Genomic DNA, 16,380 nt, shown 5'->3' on the forward strand with positions numbered 1-16,380 from the left:
TTTGTTGCAACCTGAATGTCACTCCAGCCGCCGTGGGTCACAGGTGCATGAGCCATGCTCCCTATGCCTTGGGGCCAGAGGCGAGGTAGATGGGCAGAGAGGACCCAGAGCACACGGTGCCACCGGGCAGGGGAGATGGTGGTGACAGGAGAAGAGCTCAGGAGCTTAAAATCTGTGTGAGAAATGATCCTAGGCAGCCTGATCCCACAGAGTTCCCCTACATTCCCTGTCAGTCTGACCACGTACAAGGGCAGCCCAAGGTGACAGGGAGCAGCCCACAGGGGTGGTTTCCACCATGGTGGTGGAAGACGCCTTTCCAATGAAATACAGAAAGCTCAGACAGGAGAGGCACTGTTATCTGTTACTTCCTGGCTCTTGGTGGCCCTCAAGGGGGGAGAAAGGCTACCCTGGGGGGCCTTTAGCTACCAGCATCCCCTCAGGGAGGAAGAACACACTGCCTGGAGGGGCTTGGGAAGGCAGGGACCTCTGAGAGCAGCTCTTGGGGACAGTAGGTGGCAGGAGCCATTCTGCTACCTCCCCACTCAGTCCTCGCCCTCCTCAATCCACAGCGGGCGGGTTTGCTCCTGGAAGATGCAGCCACGAACCACCTTGGGCAGCTCCTGGGCGTGGCTCCAGGCGTGGGGCTCCACCTGGGCCCAGGAGCAGGGCAGGGTGTGGAGAGCCCGCTCCACAGCACGGCTCATCTTCAGCACCTCCGAGTCCCGCTGGCCCGCCTTCCCCAGCAAGCTCCTAGGGAAAACAGGGAGAAATGTCACCCTTGGCATAAAGAGGTGGGGTGGCCAAACCACCCAGAAATGCGCTCACAAGTACAGAAAGGAATTGCTCCCCTCACAGCACCGAGCCCAGCACACACATCCAGTGCTCTCGCCTGATCCTTGCCGTGTCTCTGATCAGAGACCAGGGCTTCTCTCTCCTCCCGCGACACCCTCCATCCATGCCATGCTCTCTCCTCACCTGAGTCCTCGAACGTTCTTCTCAGTGACCTCGACATGGATAACGATGGGGTATATTTCACTTTTAATTAGATCCCTCACACCCTCAACTCCCAGCTCTAGCAGGCAGTGTTTATTCTGGAAAGGAAATTGAATAGATTTACTGATTTAAATGGAGAAAAAATAACCCCGGCCCCTGACAGTTACATTAAATCAAACCCCATACTGTGCAGTATCATTGCTTTTCCAATACTAATTCCATTAAAAGTGAGATTTATGGACAGTGCCAATAGAAAAGGGGAGAATTAAAGAGCAGGGTCACCCACTCCATCACTGCCAATCCAACCCAAGAGCTCACTGGACCCCTCTCTCAGCCACAACTCATCTTCACATCCTCTTTGTCACTTCTGTCACCCAGAGCCTCACATTTCTGCCCTGAGCAGAGCTGTTGCCACTTGGTGAACATGAGGAATGCGAGAGCAGGGAGGTCACTTCTGAGTATGGCATGTCCCACAGCCTCCCCCACAAATCCCCATTTCCCATTTATTTTATCTGAGCTTATCAGAGACTCAGGGAAATGTCCATATTTGCTGCTCCACAACTCCACAGCACCTTGACCTGAAACACTCCCCAAATTACACAACCTCCAAGCAAGCAACTCCTTTTCTATCACCACACCACTCTCCCTCTTCCCCCACTCAGCTGCCCCCTCCTTTCCTCTCCTCCAGTGTGAATGAGCTGTCCCATCCTGGCCCTTTCTCGCCACACCAAAAGCCTCAGCACCTTCTCCATTGCCTCCCGGATCATGTGGATTCGTCCGCTCTCCCTCTGGTCCTGGTGGGCAGTTCTAGGCACAGGGTGCTCCTGAGCGTGGGTTGTGCTGGGATCCCCTCCTGCCAGCTTCTCTGCAAGCCAAGAAGAAATGTCAGCCCCTTCTCCCTCCTGCACAGACTATCTACCTCAGATCCCATAGGTTCACTGCTGCACTGGTGCTTATCAAGTTCAGTGTTTACAGATTCTGGAGAGCAAGACTAATTATACAGCATCACACTCTGGGCATGGATCTCCTGCAGCTTTCTGGGAGGCAACAAGCGAGATATCACAGCTGAAGACACCTTGCATGGCAAGAGCAGCACCTTGTGTTGTATCACAGCAGCCTAAGCTAGCTCACAGACATTATCCACCCACTGCTACACTGTCCCAACCCCTCCCTAACAGAGCATGGCAGAAAAATAACCACTTTATCCTGCCAAATAGGTTTTCTGCAGGGTTTGAGTGCTACACAGGCTTATACACAGCTCCTGTAAGTGAGCACCATGGCTGGGGAAGCAAGAGGAGTGGGTGTATTGCTGGGAGAGTGGGAGGAAAATGGGGATGAGCTGAACCTCCTCTTGCTGGTGGCAGCCTGCTCAGAGGCAGGACAGCACGCAGCAGCCAGCACCAGGAAAGCAGCAGAGAGGTGATGCTGGGACAGAGAACTGGGGGCAGAGCTGGATGCAGCAGTGGTCAAAGCAAGGAAAGCCAGGTGCCCCTGGTAACTCCCAAAAAAGGCTGACACCACACACACACACAGATCTGGCTTGGGAGCCACAGGCCACAAGCCCTGCACTCCAGTGTGGCTGAGGCAGGAGCCAGGCCTTACCTGCCTACCATGCTGCCCTAGGCAGCTGCCCACACTGCCACAGAAACATGAGGAGGCATCATAAAAAGGCTTTTAGGAGCTGCTTGTCTCTAAGATGGAAATAAAGTAATATTTTTAGCAGAAGACGTGTTTGGAACTGGGTCCAGAGCATGTTCCAGTTATCCCAGGTTCCAGGCTGGCTGGGCATTCTCTACCTGGTGACACAGTACTTCCCAGGCAGACCTGGATCCTGCAAAGCCATGTTTCCTTTGCAGGCAGCAGACTCTCCTGGAAGATCCAAAGAAAATACAGGCAGCAAACTAAAGAGAAATGGCTTGGGGCTCATGGATTATTTTCCTTCCCTCATAGACGGCAAAACTAGCAGGGGACAATGGAGTTTTTGCCCTCAGTGTAAGTTCCCAATCAGAGTAAAAGCTTGGAAGCAGGTCCCCCATGCAGTGTGAGGGGAACCCTGCAGAGGGCTCAGCAGGACAGGATATATGGCCAAGTCACTCAGCTGAGAAGCCCAGCAGCCAAAATTTTCAGAGCCATCCTTCAGGAAACCAGAGATTTTTCACTACCTCCATCATTACCCCGCAAACAAATAAACCAACTCATTTTTCAGTCCTGCAGCTGGCAAAGGGAGAGCTCTAAACATCAGGAAAAGAGAGCACTGGAGAAGTGAGGAGGAAGGAGGAAAGAGGGAGTTGTCCTCTCTGAACATTCCCTATGGGAGAAATGCCCTTTCCCCAGCAGCCTCTTCAGCCATGTGTCAGCATTGCATCTCCTGGCAGAAGAGGGGGATAACAGCTCTAAGGTTGGAGCCTCCTATTCCTGGGCAGGAAGAGCGGGCATGAAGTCAACCTGCAGATCCCACATCAGCCAGGGTTTTCATCTTTGGGAAGAGCCACCCAGAGCAGCAAGGCAATGCTACACCACTCAAGGGAAGAGAAAAGAACCCCATGTCTCAGGTGACCAGAAGGGAGGGCTGGATTCCCAGTGGGCCAAAGGGATAGGACACAGTTAAAAACTGCAGGGAACATCTTGCAGACACTCAGCCCAATAAAGTGACATGTCAACAGGTATTACATGGGAAAACCGAGAGATTCCTACATGCACCCTCTGAAGAGAGATCTCATGGGCTTTCCAAGACTCCCACGAGAACATAACTCAACCTTCCAAGAAAAGAGCAGCTCTTCACTGAAATGGACTGAGCAACCTCGTGTTTCTGCCTACCTGCTGGGCACACGTGGAAGTCCAGGCGAGAGGTGGGCAGGTCCAGCAGGTTCCTGATGAGCCGAGGTGCAATGCAGCTTGGCAACAGCACCACGGGACGGGGTGTCTTGACCACCACAGGGCGCACCAGGCTGTAAGGCTTCAGGGTCGTGTCTGGGTCTGAAAGACAGCATTGAAAAGAGAAAGGCAAAGACGAGAACACAGGAGATCAGGACAGCCTAAAGACCATCCCATTGTTCTGTACCACCTCCTCATCCTGAATCATAGAGGCACCTACCAAACCATCTTATGTCCCAGGAGAGACCCTACCCTGGTTACAACACTCACTCATGGACAGATACCCTGGATGCAGACCCCCTGGCCATTATCTGGGACTCCCTCGAGTTACACAGCAGTTTATTCTCCACAAAAAGTTGGATGGCCAGGGGACAACTGGGTCTCCAAGGGTGACAGGGCAGGCACAGGGCTCACCTGAGCAGGGGTCCAGCCACAGCTGCTGGGGAGGCTGTTCTGGGCTCTTCCGCGGTTTGGATTTCACCAAGCGCAGCTGGCCCAAGGCACGTTTCTTTAGCTGAGGAGAAAGTGAGGGCAATTAGGCTGAGAACACTGCCCTTTTCACACACATGAAGAACTGGCTGCAGAACATCCTCTGGCAAAAAGGATGGAGCACCCTTACAAAAAGCAAGGTATTAGGACTGCCATTCATTAGGTTCAGTCTGGGAAGTGGGGAAGTGGTAGAAAAGCAGCCACAGAGCAGTAACATTGTGTGGCCTAAAAGCTTTGTTTGCTAACCCATCTGTCACCTCTGCACAAGTTGGTTTACCAACAGAGTGGGGCAGATTGTCTCTGAGGTGATGAGATGGCCATGGGCACACACCCCAGCTATCATCACTCGCTTCTTTGGCTTACAGTATTTCTGTGGCCTCTCTGCTGCCCAGGCATCTGGCGCTTCTCCTGGATCTTCAAAAGCTGATGAGCCCTGAAAAGACAAAGAGCTTGCACTCAAGCAACTCCAGAAGCCCCAGGGACCATAGCCTGCAGGGATCCTCTTCACCAATCCCACAGACCTGCTGAAGCACAGGCATTTCAAAGCCCTCACTCAACCTCCCAGTCCCTCAAAGGCTCCCAAACGCTACCACACTGGTCCCTGAACAAGACTTAGTCATGCTACAGCATCGAGAGAACCCCAGGACTGCTAGGGGATGGCCAGCGCAGACAAGGGGCAGGCAGCCCCTGCCTCCCTCCTCGTGCTGGGTACCTGCTGTAGTTGGGCACCGTGCCCTTGTCCAGGTCCCGCAGCGTCAGGGGGTCGACACGGGAGCAGTACCACTCCAGGCAGCCCCTGTGCATGGTGTCTGTGACGTGCAGGATCTCCCGACACCTCACGCACAGCGCGTACGGGTCCGACGGCTCCAGGAGCGACACGCTGCTGCGCACGTAGAACGAGTCCCCCGAAAACTTCTTCCCCTCCTCCAGGGCTGCCCGCAGAGACTGGTATCCTGCAGCACAGAACACAGGGCACCACAGGTGGGGACGCAGCAGACAACAGTCACCAGTAAGAAAGCCAAGTCCCCAGCACAGTTGCGACACTCTGGATTGGGGTTGGGGTGCAGAGGAGGCAAACAGACAGAAGGTCTGTACCTCTGTCCTGTAACTCAGAGGATGCACAAGTCACACCAGAGAGGGAAAGCTACTGGAGCTATGGCCAACCCCTCTGTCTGACATGGTGGCCTAGGACCAAACAGGAGAGGAGAGAGAATAACTGAGATTAATCTCCAGGTTTAGGCGGAGGGTCTAGAAAGGGAGGCAGAGAGCTCAGGTTCAAAGCTGATGTAGCTGCCAGCACCTTACCTTCTAGGTCAAGCTGAAAGATGAGACTAGACGGCTCATCCCAGTGCAGCAGGCTCAGGTAGGCAACCTCCCGTGTGCAGTTCTCCAGGGAAAGCACCTCTTCCTTCAGCGATGGCATCCTCAGCTAGCAAGGACCCGATGCCATTAGACCTAAGGGCTGGAAGAGCATGCACCCCCCCAGGCTCCCTCACCCATCAGGGTTACACAAAAGGTTTTACAGAGTGAGGCAGGTCCGGGAAAAACTGTATCTGAGGACCTGGCATCCTCAGTCTGCCTCTGGCTGATACCTGCTGCCAGCCATCACCCAGTCTGGATGGTGGGCTGTTGTGAAAGGAAATGTGTGTGTGCATGAACATGTGTGGGAGCAGGAGCACTGGTTTGTTTTCAGTTACAGGTGGGATATTAATTCAAGTAGTGCAGCTGTATTTCAAGTGGTGTCATTCTTGGCAAAAGAAATGCCCTTCCCTCCTTCCAGGAGCCTTCTTCAGAGCAATTATTCTCTAACTCAGGAGGGTCACAAAAGCCTGAGAAATCTTGCTCCAGAATTGATTGGTTTGTGATGGGCATGTGCAGGATGCGGGATGCAAACTGCTCTGAAGAGCCACAAGGTGACAGACACAAAGGTGAGGGACACAAAGCTGTACTGGCATCTTAATTGTGTGACTCATTTTTGTTTCTCCCTTCCCACACCTCAAGGAAGGGTTTCAGAAGGTCTTGGCATTTTTACATGCACAGGTACACTCAAGTACTATGAGACCTGGGTGGGTGTTCGTGCTGTGTAAGCTCTAGAATGGGAGCAGCCCTGGAAAATAAGAGAAATAGAGGTGGACTTCAAGCTGGGGAGAGGTCATCTTGCACTGGGGATCACTCTGCACTCCTTGCATCATCTCAGGTGCTCTGCAAACCCACAAAAGGAGCCCGTTCCCAGACTCACCTCAAGGAGCCGGCACCCTTCCCTGAGTCCTGCTTTTTCAGCCTGTGAGCCCGGCTTGACCCACTGGACATAAATTCCTGTCCTGTTCCCTCCAAGGATGGAGATGTCTGCTCCGAGCCTCTTCTCCTGGGGTGAGGGGTGGCTGGGATGACCCATACTAGTGAGCTGCACCACCAGTGACCTGGCAGGGAGAAATGCCAAGTCTGGCAACTGAGGTTTACTGCCTTTTCTAAGAGCCAGTCCCCCAAGCCTTGTGTCCAGCTACAGCAGCACAGAGCTCATGACTCACCAGGGCACACAGAGCTGACAAAGCCCCACAGCCCCATCTATCCCACCAGCCCCACCACCAAAGCCAAGCTGGGTTCCCACAGTCCTTCCCTATCTCGACACTTGCATGTCCAGCCCAGAGCAACATCTCCAGCCCTGCCATAACCAATAGGATGGTGCAAAAAATTGAAGTCCTGCTAGGAAGCCAGGACTGTAGGATCTTCATTTCTCTCCTCTCCCACTAGCAAGAAAGGGCCTGCAACTGCAAGGCAGGGGCAGAAAGGAAGGGCCTCCCAAGCACGGTCCCTGGCACCACGAAATGCCCCCTCAAACACCACCACAGAGTGCCCAGTTCAGAGAGCAGCAGTCACCTCCTGGTGACCTCCTTGCAGCTGGAAAGCGTGGACAAGCAGATCTCCGACTTCACCCTGGTGTAGGTGCTGCTGGAAGAAGAGGAGAAGGCCCCCAGAAAGGGGCCAGGAAAACTGCTGCCTAGGAAAGAGCAAAAGGGAGAGGGAGCACTTTACCTGTGCTAATGCTACGTGTTCTGGGTGTGGCAAGGGTCTGCCATCCTCTCCTGACCATTTTCTAGCATCTGATTGGGAAACTGAGGTTGCAGGGAAGCTTTGAATAGTCATCCTTAATAAAAGGGTTTCCCGTGTTTCCTGAGAACAAGCAGCAGCAGCCAGGACCACCTGGATGTGCCCAGAGATCAGCCACCAGCACCCACCACAGGACCTGCCAGCACCAGGATGAGGATGCTCCTCTTCACTCCAGGAGACTTACAACCCATCACACAGGTAGTAGCAGGTGAAGGGAGCATCCAGTAACACCTCAGGGCAAAAGTATTTCCCTCTTCTATTACCTCCTCCCCTCAACAGCTCTCCATGAGCCAAACAGAGCTGATGCAAACAGCTACCTGCTCTGCAGAGGAAAAGCCAGCTTTTCCAGCTGCTGTGCCTGACAAGGCATGGGGGGATATGAGGGGCCATTGTGCCATGCTACAGGTTCAGAGCCCTCACAATGAGCTGCACAAACCAGAAGTGTGAGGGAGGACCAACCCCTCTCCCCACAGGCCCCACTCTTTTTCAGCTAAGCGCGTGGAGGAAAGCCTTGTACCTGTTCCATCTTCCATGCTGCTAAAGGAGCCACAGGACAAGCTAGAAAGGAGACACAAAATGGATCTGTAAGGTAGCAGCTTTTCCAAAGCCTGTTTGCATTCCATTCTCAATCTCAGCTCCACAGACTACCCCACAACCCCCAAGCACCCCTGGAGCCACCACACAACCTCCTGACAGCCTTTCCACTCACTTCCCACTCCAGGTTCTCTCCTAACCCTGCCAGGCATCTCCTCCTGGAGCGCAGAATGCCAAGAGGAGTCAAGCAGCCCTCAGCAATCACCTTTTGTGAGGCATGCACTTCTCCTCCCGCTGCCGACGGAGGATGGAGCCGATGCAGGGAGGGAAGGGGAAGGTGGAAAGGCGGTTGATGTCCTTCTCGCTGTCGGGAGTCTCATCCTGGTGCAGAGTGAGAGACATGCACACTAACACCAACACCCAGCATCATTTATTCCCTCCCTTCAGGCCAAGGGAGCAAACAGCTCCTTGGCTACCACAGCCCTCTTTAGGATAATCCACATCCCTCCAAACTCCCAGGGGCACCTTGTTTTGCCAAGCAGATAGCTCAGCTAGAGGTCCATGACACTGCATCCCCATCTTTTTGCAAAGCACAAGCTGTGGGAGCAGTAGCAGATGAACAGACTATCCAAACCTAGTCCTTAAATTTCTGTTTCAGCCACCACACACGCAGAGGTGTGAGTAACCTGTGGCACTGCCCATTTCAGGGTGCTCTGGGATGACAGTTCAAGGAGTCAAAGGAAAGAACCCGACTCCATTAAAAATCACACGATGCTGCTACAAGGTTCAAAAGAGTCTGGATTTCTACTCCACCATGTGTAGATTAAACAGCATCTTAGGGAGGATAGCATCTTACATGAGGCTGTTGGTTTCTAGGGTGTCATATGGAATGAAGGGTTTTCACACACTTTAGGGCAGGATTGGCCAGTTTGTTAGAGACTGAGAGCTTCGCATTTGAGATCTGCTTACACCTTACACACCATCCCACACCAAGTCTCATGATGAAGCCACTCCAATGCCTGAGCAGTGTCTCCACTACCTCAGTTGAGGGCCAGCCTCACATGGTCAAGCACTCACCATGCTCTGAATGGCTGAATCTCCTGGGAATGGGGTGACAGAAGTCCCCAGGGTATCCATGAGTCCATTTGCAGGGCTGTCTATGAGGCTCCAGGTGCTGCTGAGGTTGGAGCAGAGGGAGTAGGAAGAGCTGCACATCTGGGAAAGAACGGACTTCATCATCCCATTTGCATCCTCCAGAAATCAGTCCTGACCCCTTTGCCTTCCCTCTTTCCCCTTCCTTCTAGCCACCCTCACCTTGCTGAGGCTGCGGCTGCCTTGGCAGCGCTGCAGCTGTGCCTCCAGCGTGCTGTTCAGCCCCTCTGCCTGGCTCAGTTTGCTTAGGAGCTCATCCCGCTCCTCCTCCAGGGCCCGCACTCGTTTGCGGTACTGGTCCTTCTCAATCAGGCTCTGGGAGTATTGCAGCTGCACCCCATCACGGCTCTGGATGGCCTGCAAGGAGCCAGAGAGCGAGAAAAGACACAGAATCGCACTGCTGACCCACACCTCCCACCCTGGCATGGCTGCACGACATCCACTGGGGAAGGAGAGGTATCCAGAGCCCTGTTCTTGCTGGGCAGTCACAAGCAATTTACCTGGTCCCGCTCTTTTTCGATCTCCTCCAGCTGCAGCAGCACTGTGTTCATGCGATGCTTGTAGAGATCACAGTCCTTCTGCAGCGTTCGGTATTTCAGCTGCAGATCTTCCACCTCCTGGAGGTACTGGTAACAGCAAGCAATGAGCATTAGCTTTCCTGAAAGCAACTGCCTTACAGCATCCTTCCCTTCTCTTCCAGGCCCTGCTTGGTGTGCAGGGACAGAGGTGGTGATGAATGCTCTACCTTATCCCTCAGCTCTTCGGCCCACTGCAGCTCATTCTGCAGGGAGTTGAGTTTCTGACAGAGATCCTGCCGGTCATCTTGGGCTTCCTTCCAGTCATGCTCCAGGATGTCCAGAAGGATCTGCTCAGAGCCTGGCACCGGGCCCTCACCGGGTTTCTAAGAGGCAAGAGGGCACTGTCACTGCACCGAAAGCACCAAGGGAGCAACAGAGCAGGGCTGTGACTGCAGATTGGCACAACTGCCATCATCATGCAGCATCAATCTGCTGTACACTCCAAAACACAAAGTCACACTTGTGAGCCCAACCAAGAATTACAGAGCTGGAAAAAAGCACCCATCACTACCTGGACACAATGGCAGCTACCATAACCAAGCAATATGCTCGGAGGATGGGACAGGCCAGCCCAAACCGACGATTTCCCCATCTTTCCAGTGGTTATGTAAACATCACTGGAGATGGCCCAGGACAGGAGGTGACCTGGAGCCTGCCCTGCCCTGGCAGGTACCTGCAGCATGCCCTGCAGCTCCTGCAGCGATGCTGTGAGCCGCTGGTTCTCAGCCCATAGCTCAGACACGGTGTCAGGCTGGCCCCTCTCCTCCGCCTCTCGCTGCGGCGCTGCTGATGCCTGTCTCCGCAGCAGGCTGCACTCCTCCTCCAGGCTGGACACTTTGCATTTCAGCTGGTCCACCTGCAACCCAGGGAAGAAACAGTCTAACACACATGGCCCTGCACCTCTGCCTTACTAGGAGAGTGAAGCAGACAAGGTGCTGAGAAGAAAACAGGTCTGGAGGCAAGTAAGGCATAGGAGGCAACCACAGGCAACCATGTGAAGGAGTATCCTACTGCTGGGCTGAGGTTAGAGCACAGCTGCACTCAAAAGCTTCTCCCTCAGGAAAAGGAGGAAGACACACTTGCATAAGCACATTCAGGATCATCTCTTGGTGCAACAACTTTCTTGCTACCCCAGGGCATCCACAGTACAGCTGGACTTGACTGTGGGTGGACAGGGGACCTCTGGTGCGCGGCCAGGGCCAGCAGCTGTATCTCAAAGATTCCTAGAGCAGCTGAGAAACAAATTCACAGCAGCAAAATCCACTGGAGGCTACTCAGTGTGGGAGGCCACCTCTGGCCTGGGAGGTGTTTTAGGCTCAAGCTGCCGGAGGCTGCAGAGTACTACAGAGGCATCATCATTCCCTGGCCTGGTCCCACCTTCCTCCACCAACATGTCTCATCAACAGGAGACAGCAGAGGTCAGTGACTTTTAAGGATAAGAAAGGTCCTCCCAGACCTGTAATGAATGATAAAATTGATCAGAGAACCAATTTCACAGGTAAGGCTTTGAGAGGAAACAGGACAGGAGAAGCCTATCAAAGCCACCAAGAAGCACTGCCAAAATTACCAAGGAGGGATTGAGGAACTGAATTACTTCTGTGAATGTGCCCAAAAGACCTACAATGACTTTTGGGGACCAGACACTTCTGGACTCAAGAGTCAGGAGAGGAAGGCAAGCTGAGACTCTGCTTCCAGGGGGATTTCTTCGGCCCACAGTTACCTTCAAGTGATTCACCTCCCTGCTCCAAAGAGACCCGGGGGAGCTGGCATTGTCAGGAATACAGAAAAAAAAAAGGTAGGGGAGGATCCTGCCACTGGCAGAACAGAATGAGTTATGAAAGGAAATCACAAGGCTCTGTGAGAGGTCCAGGCCCAGACTGGTAGGGAGAATGCCAGGAGGCAGCAGAGCACTTAAAAACACAGGTTATTAATAGGTTCAAGGTAGGGCTGTCCTTGCCCAGACAGGAAATGGGTGCATGTTTGCAGGAGGTGAGAGCATGGCAGCTGGAGTGCAGCGTCATGAATTCCTGCAGCTATGCAAGGCATGAGTCTTGCAAACGTCATGAGAGACATGAGGAGGCGGTGGGGCGTGGCAGGGGGAATGGAGTCTAAGCCAAAAGGCTCCTAAGCTCAGCAAGGCAGGCTGGGCAGCTCCAGGCAGCACACATACACACCCAGTGTGAGTGGCTGCACAGCCACTGGCCCCCTTAGGGAGAGGAAAACACAATCCCTTGAAGGGGAAAAAGTAAATACAAACGGTTTGACAGCGTGGAGCTGTCTGCTGCCTGCCTGTGCCGCCCAGAGAGCAGTGCAGGCAGCACAGACAGGAGCACACAGGGCATCTTGTGGTGCCAGCAGCCAGGCTGAGCATCAAGGGATGCCAGGGAAGACATCAGCCCTGCTTCTGGCTCCTCTAGAGATATACCTCCAACCACACCAGTTGGCAGGAGCTGGTGATGTATCTCCAGCTGCCCCCGGTCATGGTGAGCCCCCTGCACTGTGCCCATGCCTCAGCCTCTCTGCAGGGCACATTTCCACCAAGAGCAGGGCAGGATCCCCATCACGCATCCTGTGTGCCATCAGCTCCTTCACGCTCTCAAGCCACCACGTGCAGACATCCATGGGCCGTCAGAGCCCCACCACATCCCGCTGCCCACCCCCTGCTCCCTGCCCAGGATCCCACCAGCAGCTGCAGGTCCCTGCTCCGCAGCACGGCCACATTCTTCTCCTCGCAGAGCTGCGCATAGCGCATGGCCATCATGTAGTTCTCGTCCTTCAGCCTCAGCAGCTCCACGCTGTTGGAGTCCCACTCCTCTCTCAGCCGCTGGCAGCGCTCCTGCACCTTCAGGAGCTCCTTCAGCTGCTGCTCCAGCCGGACCTGCTCTTGTTCCAATGCCTGGTTTTTCACCTGGAGCTGGTGTTCCTTCAGCAGGTGCTCTTTCCGCTGAGCCCTCACCTTCTTCACCTCCATCATCAGGAACTGAGTTAGTCCCTCAGGGCCTTCCTCATCTGGGAAGAGAAAAAGGAGAACCTGTTCCTGGCTGCTGAAACAGGGGTAACCCCAAGAAACAGATTTGCTCAATGCTCTGTTTTCCACAAGGGGTGACAAGTTCTCCTGAGGGTTTGCAGCCCTTGCTGTCCCAGGCTTATGGCACCAGTCTGTCACACCTGTATACATGGCCCCCTCCCTGCCAGTTCCAGAGTACAGAACTGTCCTCACACACTGCCAGCATGAACCTGGTTTTTAAGCAGACACATGAACTTGCACAAAATTTTCTGGCCCTTCCATGCAAGCAGCAGCTGAAAGGAGAACAGAGCACCTGCTCCTACCCAGGATCATGGAGCAGCGCTGGGCTGGTTCCCTCCCCGTGAGCCGTGTGTAGTGCTCTGGGTAGTAAAACTCCAAGGATTCCAGGAACGCTTCATAGCCTCGCTTTCCACGGCGCCGAAGGATGTCCATCAGGTAACCTGGAAGAACAGATAAAGAGCTAGGATGAATGAAGATTAAGAGTTCTCCCTGCAAAACAGAGAACATTGTGTAGCCCCACTTCATGATATGAAAACAGCACCTCCATCAGCTCTACTTCCATCCACAAAAATGGGAGTGGCGAGAGGAGGGAGAATGAGGTGAGAGCACTGCCCTCTTCTGTGTGCAAGCAGGGGGAGGCCCTGGGTACAGAGCACCTCAGAGAACAACAAAGCATAGTGTGTGCAGCATCCACTCTGTGTCAGAACCACGTTATCCCCCCAAACCAGGCCCATCCAAGTGCAAGTTTGCGTCTTCTCCCACCTGTCTGGTTGCTCTTGCAAGGGAATCGGCAGGAGTTGAGCACCTCCTCCTCATCCTGCTCGTCTATGACGCGGCACTGGCGCAGGTACGGCGTCAGCTTGGCCGGGTTCAGGGAGCGCGTCAGCTGGTGTCGGGCACTCTCAATCTTCTCCCAGATGGTGTCTTCCTCCTCCTCCTGCTCTGAGAGGCTGCTGGCTGGGAGAGGTGCATTCTCCACGGCTGGAAGGATAAAAGGAAAGCAGAAAATGATGAAGAATGATAGAGAAGCACAGGCAGAAGGCATAAGTAGGCATAAGTCGAGGTATGATCCTGCAAATGATCCATTTGTCCAATCTTGCAAATGGGACTCAGATACATTAGAAAATATTTTACATACAAATGGGTTCAGCAGCTTCTTGAGTGTCCACCCAGAGCCTTAGATATGTAGAAGGCAAGTGATGCATAAGGGAGTTAGAAGCCTATATAGTAGGAAGTCTAGAGAAGATATAATCGTCCTCTCTCAAACATTCTTAAATCCCCCCAGCCATCACACACCCCCCCTTTTGTCCCATCCCTGAGAAAGAGAAACTCTCAGGACCAAGAATTTTTGCAGCCTGGGACATGCTTTCTCCTCCTTGGGGCTGGAAATTACCCAGCAAATGAATCCCTGGCGCTGTGCAGCAAGCATTGGTGACCAAACAAGTTCTCAAGGGCACCATCCCACAGAGAAGCTTGGCTACAGGTACTGGAATCAGCAGGGAATCACAGGAGCATATCTTTGGTGTATCTTCCGCACAGCTGTACGGAGCCCTGAAAATATGTAGCAACAAGGCAAGCACTCTGCCAGCCAAATAAAGCAAGCGAGAACCCCTCAAGTGAATGGGCCAAAACCTCTCAGAACCATGGTGAACCCGCTCCATTAAGTCCTACAAGCTGTGATGGAGCAGGTATGAGCAATGTGCTTTCTCCAGCCATGGATCAACTCAAACAGTGTTATCTGTTTTCACTCAAGGAATGAAGTCTGCTTCACAGGCCAACACAAATCCTTTAAGCTGTCAAGGAAAAGTACAGCAAAGATCTCCTGAGACTTAGAAGGATTTCTCCTCCAACATGTGCACGGTTACCTGCTGCTGTGCTGCTGGCATTGAGTCTAGCTTTGGAAGCCAAGGCACACAAACATCCCCAGGGGCAGGGCAGAGGTTCACATTCCATGGGGAAAGGAAATGTCCCAGTCTTTTTCCTTTTCTTTGGAAATTTGAGGGTGGAGTTCTGTTTGTTGGTTTCGGTTGGTTTTTTTTGCTTTTTTTTAAATTGTGGTGCAAATTATAGCATGCTTTTTCAGACTGGCAGCCAGCACAACAAGGAGGATGGCTAAGAGAGCTGTGCAGAAGTGAATCCTCCAGATACAAACACAAGAGGCTTGGGGTCTGATGGATGGAAGATAGCAGGAACAGAGAATTGCTGACACCACAAAAGACTCCCAAGTGTCTCATTTTTTGCGCCAAAGAGTTTAGGAGCCTAAATACATATACAGATATGGATTGTTTTATGTTAAATAAAACCAGTGTTTCTTGCAGAAACTGAACTCTCATTTGAGACTCTTGTCCCATAGACGCAAGTATGCTGGAGGGGACACAACAGCAGGTCACAGAAGTTGAGCTGTTTCAAACTGCGCAGCAGTTTTGTCCCTTTAAGTCAAACTCTTTCTCCAAGAAACTCAAGCCGGCTGCACAAGCCGCGACCAGCTTCTCGGCAGGAGGCTGGGCAGAGATGGAAAGGGAGAGGGAGGGACAGAACGAGAGGGGAGGGGTGGGCAGAAGGTTCCAGAGCCGGCAGCCCCGCTCCCGCTCGGGGTGCCCGCCTCCCGCGGCGGGCGGAGGGAGCGCTTCCCTTTCGCGGTCTGAAGGCGCCCTTCGAGAAACGCCGAGCCGGAGGAGTTGCCGGGCGAAGAGGATAAGGAGCACAGACATCCCCCACCACCACCGCTCCCGAGCCGGTGCCAAACTCACGTCCCGGGGCGATGCCGACGAGCTCCGCCGCCTCCGCGCCACAGGGGCCCGGCGGAGCTCGCCGACCCGAGACCCCGTTCCTGCCGGGGTTCGCCGACCCGAGACCCCGTTCCTGCCGGGGCTCGCCGACCCGGGACCCCGTTCCTGCCGGGGCTCGCCCCTTACCTGCCATCCCCGCTCCCCGCTCCGCTCCGCGCTGCCGCCCCGCCGCCCGGCAGGTGTGTCTGAAGCGCCCTGCCCACCCCCCGCACCTTCCCACCCTCTTTCCCTCCCTCCCTCTCTCTCCCTCCCTCCCTCGTCCGGCCGGCTGGAGAGAAGCCGGCACCCCCGGGCTATGCAGGGCTCAGCTCCGCCCGCCCCCGGGGGTCGCGGGGCACTCACCGGCGGGGCGGGGGCGGATCCCCCTCGGCCACTCCCGGTTCCTGAGAGCTCCCGGCGCTCCTCACCTGGGCGAGCCGGGGAAGGGTTTTTCTCTGCCTGTGTCCTGTCCTAACCCACCTCGGTCCCAGCCCTGGGACAGAGCTGCTCCCCGGAAGGATGTGGCTCGCCAGCCACTTCTCTTCCGAAACGCCCCCGACGGACCGGCAGGGAAAGGGGGTGCCCGCCTTGGCCAGGACCTTGCCCGGGCGGGATGGGGGTCTCCTCGGCAAGGCACAGCCCCCCCGCGCTCTTCCACAAAGAAGAGATTCGTAAGGAGAGGCTGCCTTTGGTTCCAGGGCTGCAGAAATTGTAGCCAGGCCCAAGCTGTAGGCCTGGCTCTGGACTGGAGGGGGGATCCAAGCAAGGGGAAAAAGTTGAGAGTGTTGGAAAGATGCCTGATCCAGGCCAAGAAGACATCCCACGGGCTGGATTTTGGCCCCAATCCTCAGCTGTG

General features: G+C 54.3%; 1 protein-coding gene across 2 annotated transcripts; it reads right to left on the minus strand.

Annotated features, from left to right (window-relative positions):
* CARD10 (caspase recruitment domain family member 10) lies at positions 1 to 15,706 on the minus strand. Of its 2 annotated transcripts, XM_058805330.1 has the most exons (21): positions 15,672 to 15,706; positions 13,519 to 13,737; positions 13,059 to 13,196; positions 12,412 to 12,737; positions 10,402 to 10,584; positions 9,896 to 10,051; positions 9,651 to 9,776; positions 9,313 to 9,507; positions 9,076 to 9,213; positions 8,264 to 8,379; positions 7,982 to 8,022; positions 7,234 to 7,354; positions 6,596 to 6,776; positions 5,662 to 5,785; positions 5,069 to 5,309; positions 4,720 to 4,789; positions 4,282 to 4,381; positions 3,811 to 3,969; positions 1,737 to 1,858; positions 976 to 1,091; positions 1 to 750 (listed from the first exon to the last, which is right to left on the minus strand). In XM_058805330.1, exons 1-21 carry the CDS (start codon positions 15,676 to 15,678, stop codon positions 543 to 545), a joined length of 3,087 nt encoding a protein of 1,028 aa, XP_058661313.1. In that variant the 5' UTR covers positions 15,679 to 15,706; the 3' UTR covers positions 1 to 542. The 2 variants fall into 2 exon arrangements, with proteins under 2 accessions (XP_058661313.1, XP_058661312.1); XM_058805329.1 differs by lacking the exon at positions 15,672 to 15,706 and having other exon boundaries at positions 13,519 to 13,801.
* Positions 15,707 to 16,380: the final 674 nt, after the last annotated feature.

This window comes from Ammospiza caudacuta, chromosome 5 (genome assembly GCF_027887145.1).
Source record: "Ammospiza caudacuta isolate bAmmCau1 chromosome 5, bAmmCau1.pri, whole genome shotgun sequence".
Lineage (NCBI taxonomy): Eukaryota > Metazoa > Chordata > Aves > Passeriformes > Passerellidae > Ammospiza > Ammospiza caudacuta.

Excerpts from the sequence above, each read along its gene's own strand:
- CARD10 (XM_058805329.1), bottom strand. The coding sequence starts at position 13,801 with ATGCCTTCTGCCTGTGCTTCTCTATCATTCTTCATCATTTTCTGCTTT. Across the intron at positions 12,738-13,058 it reads GCGCTGCTCCATGATCCTGG|ATGAGGAAGGCCCTGAGGGA; the intron begins GTAGGAGCAGGT and ends TTCTCTTCCCAG. Across the intron at positions 6,777-7,233 it reads TGCAAGGAGGTCACCAGGAG|GTCACTGGTGGTGCAGCTCA; the intron begins GTGACTGCTGCT and ends TCTCCCTGCCAG.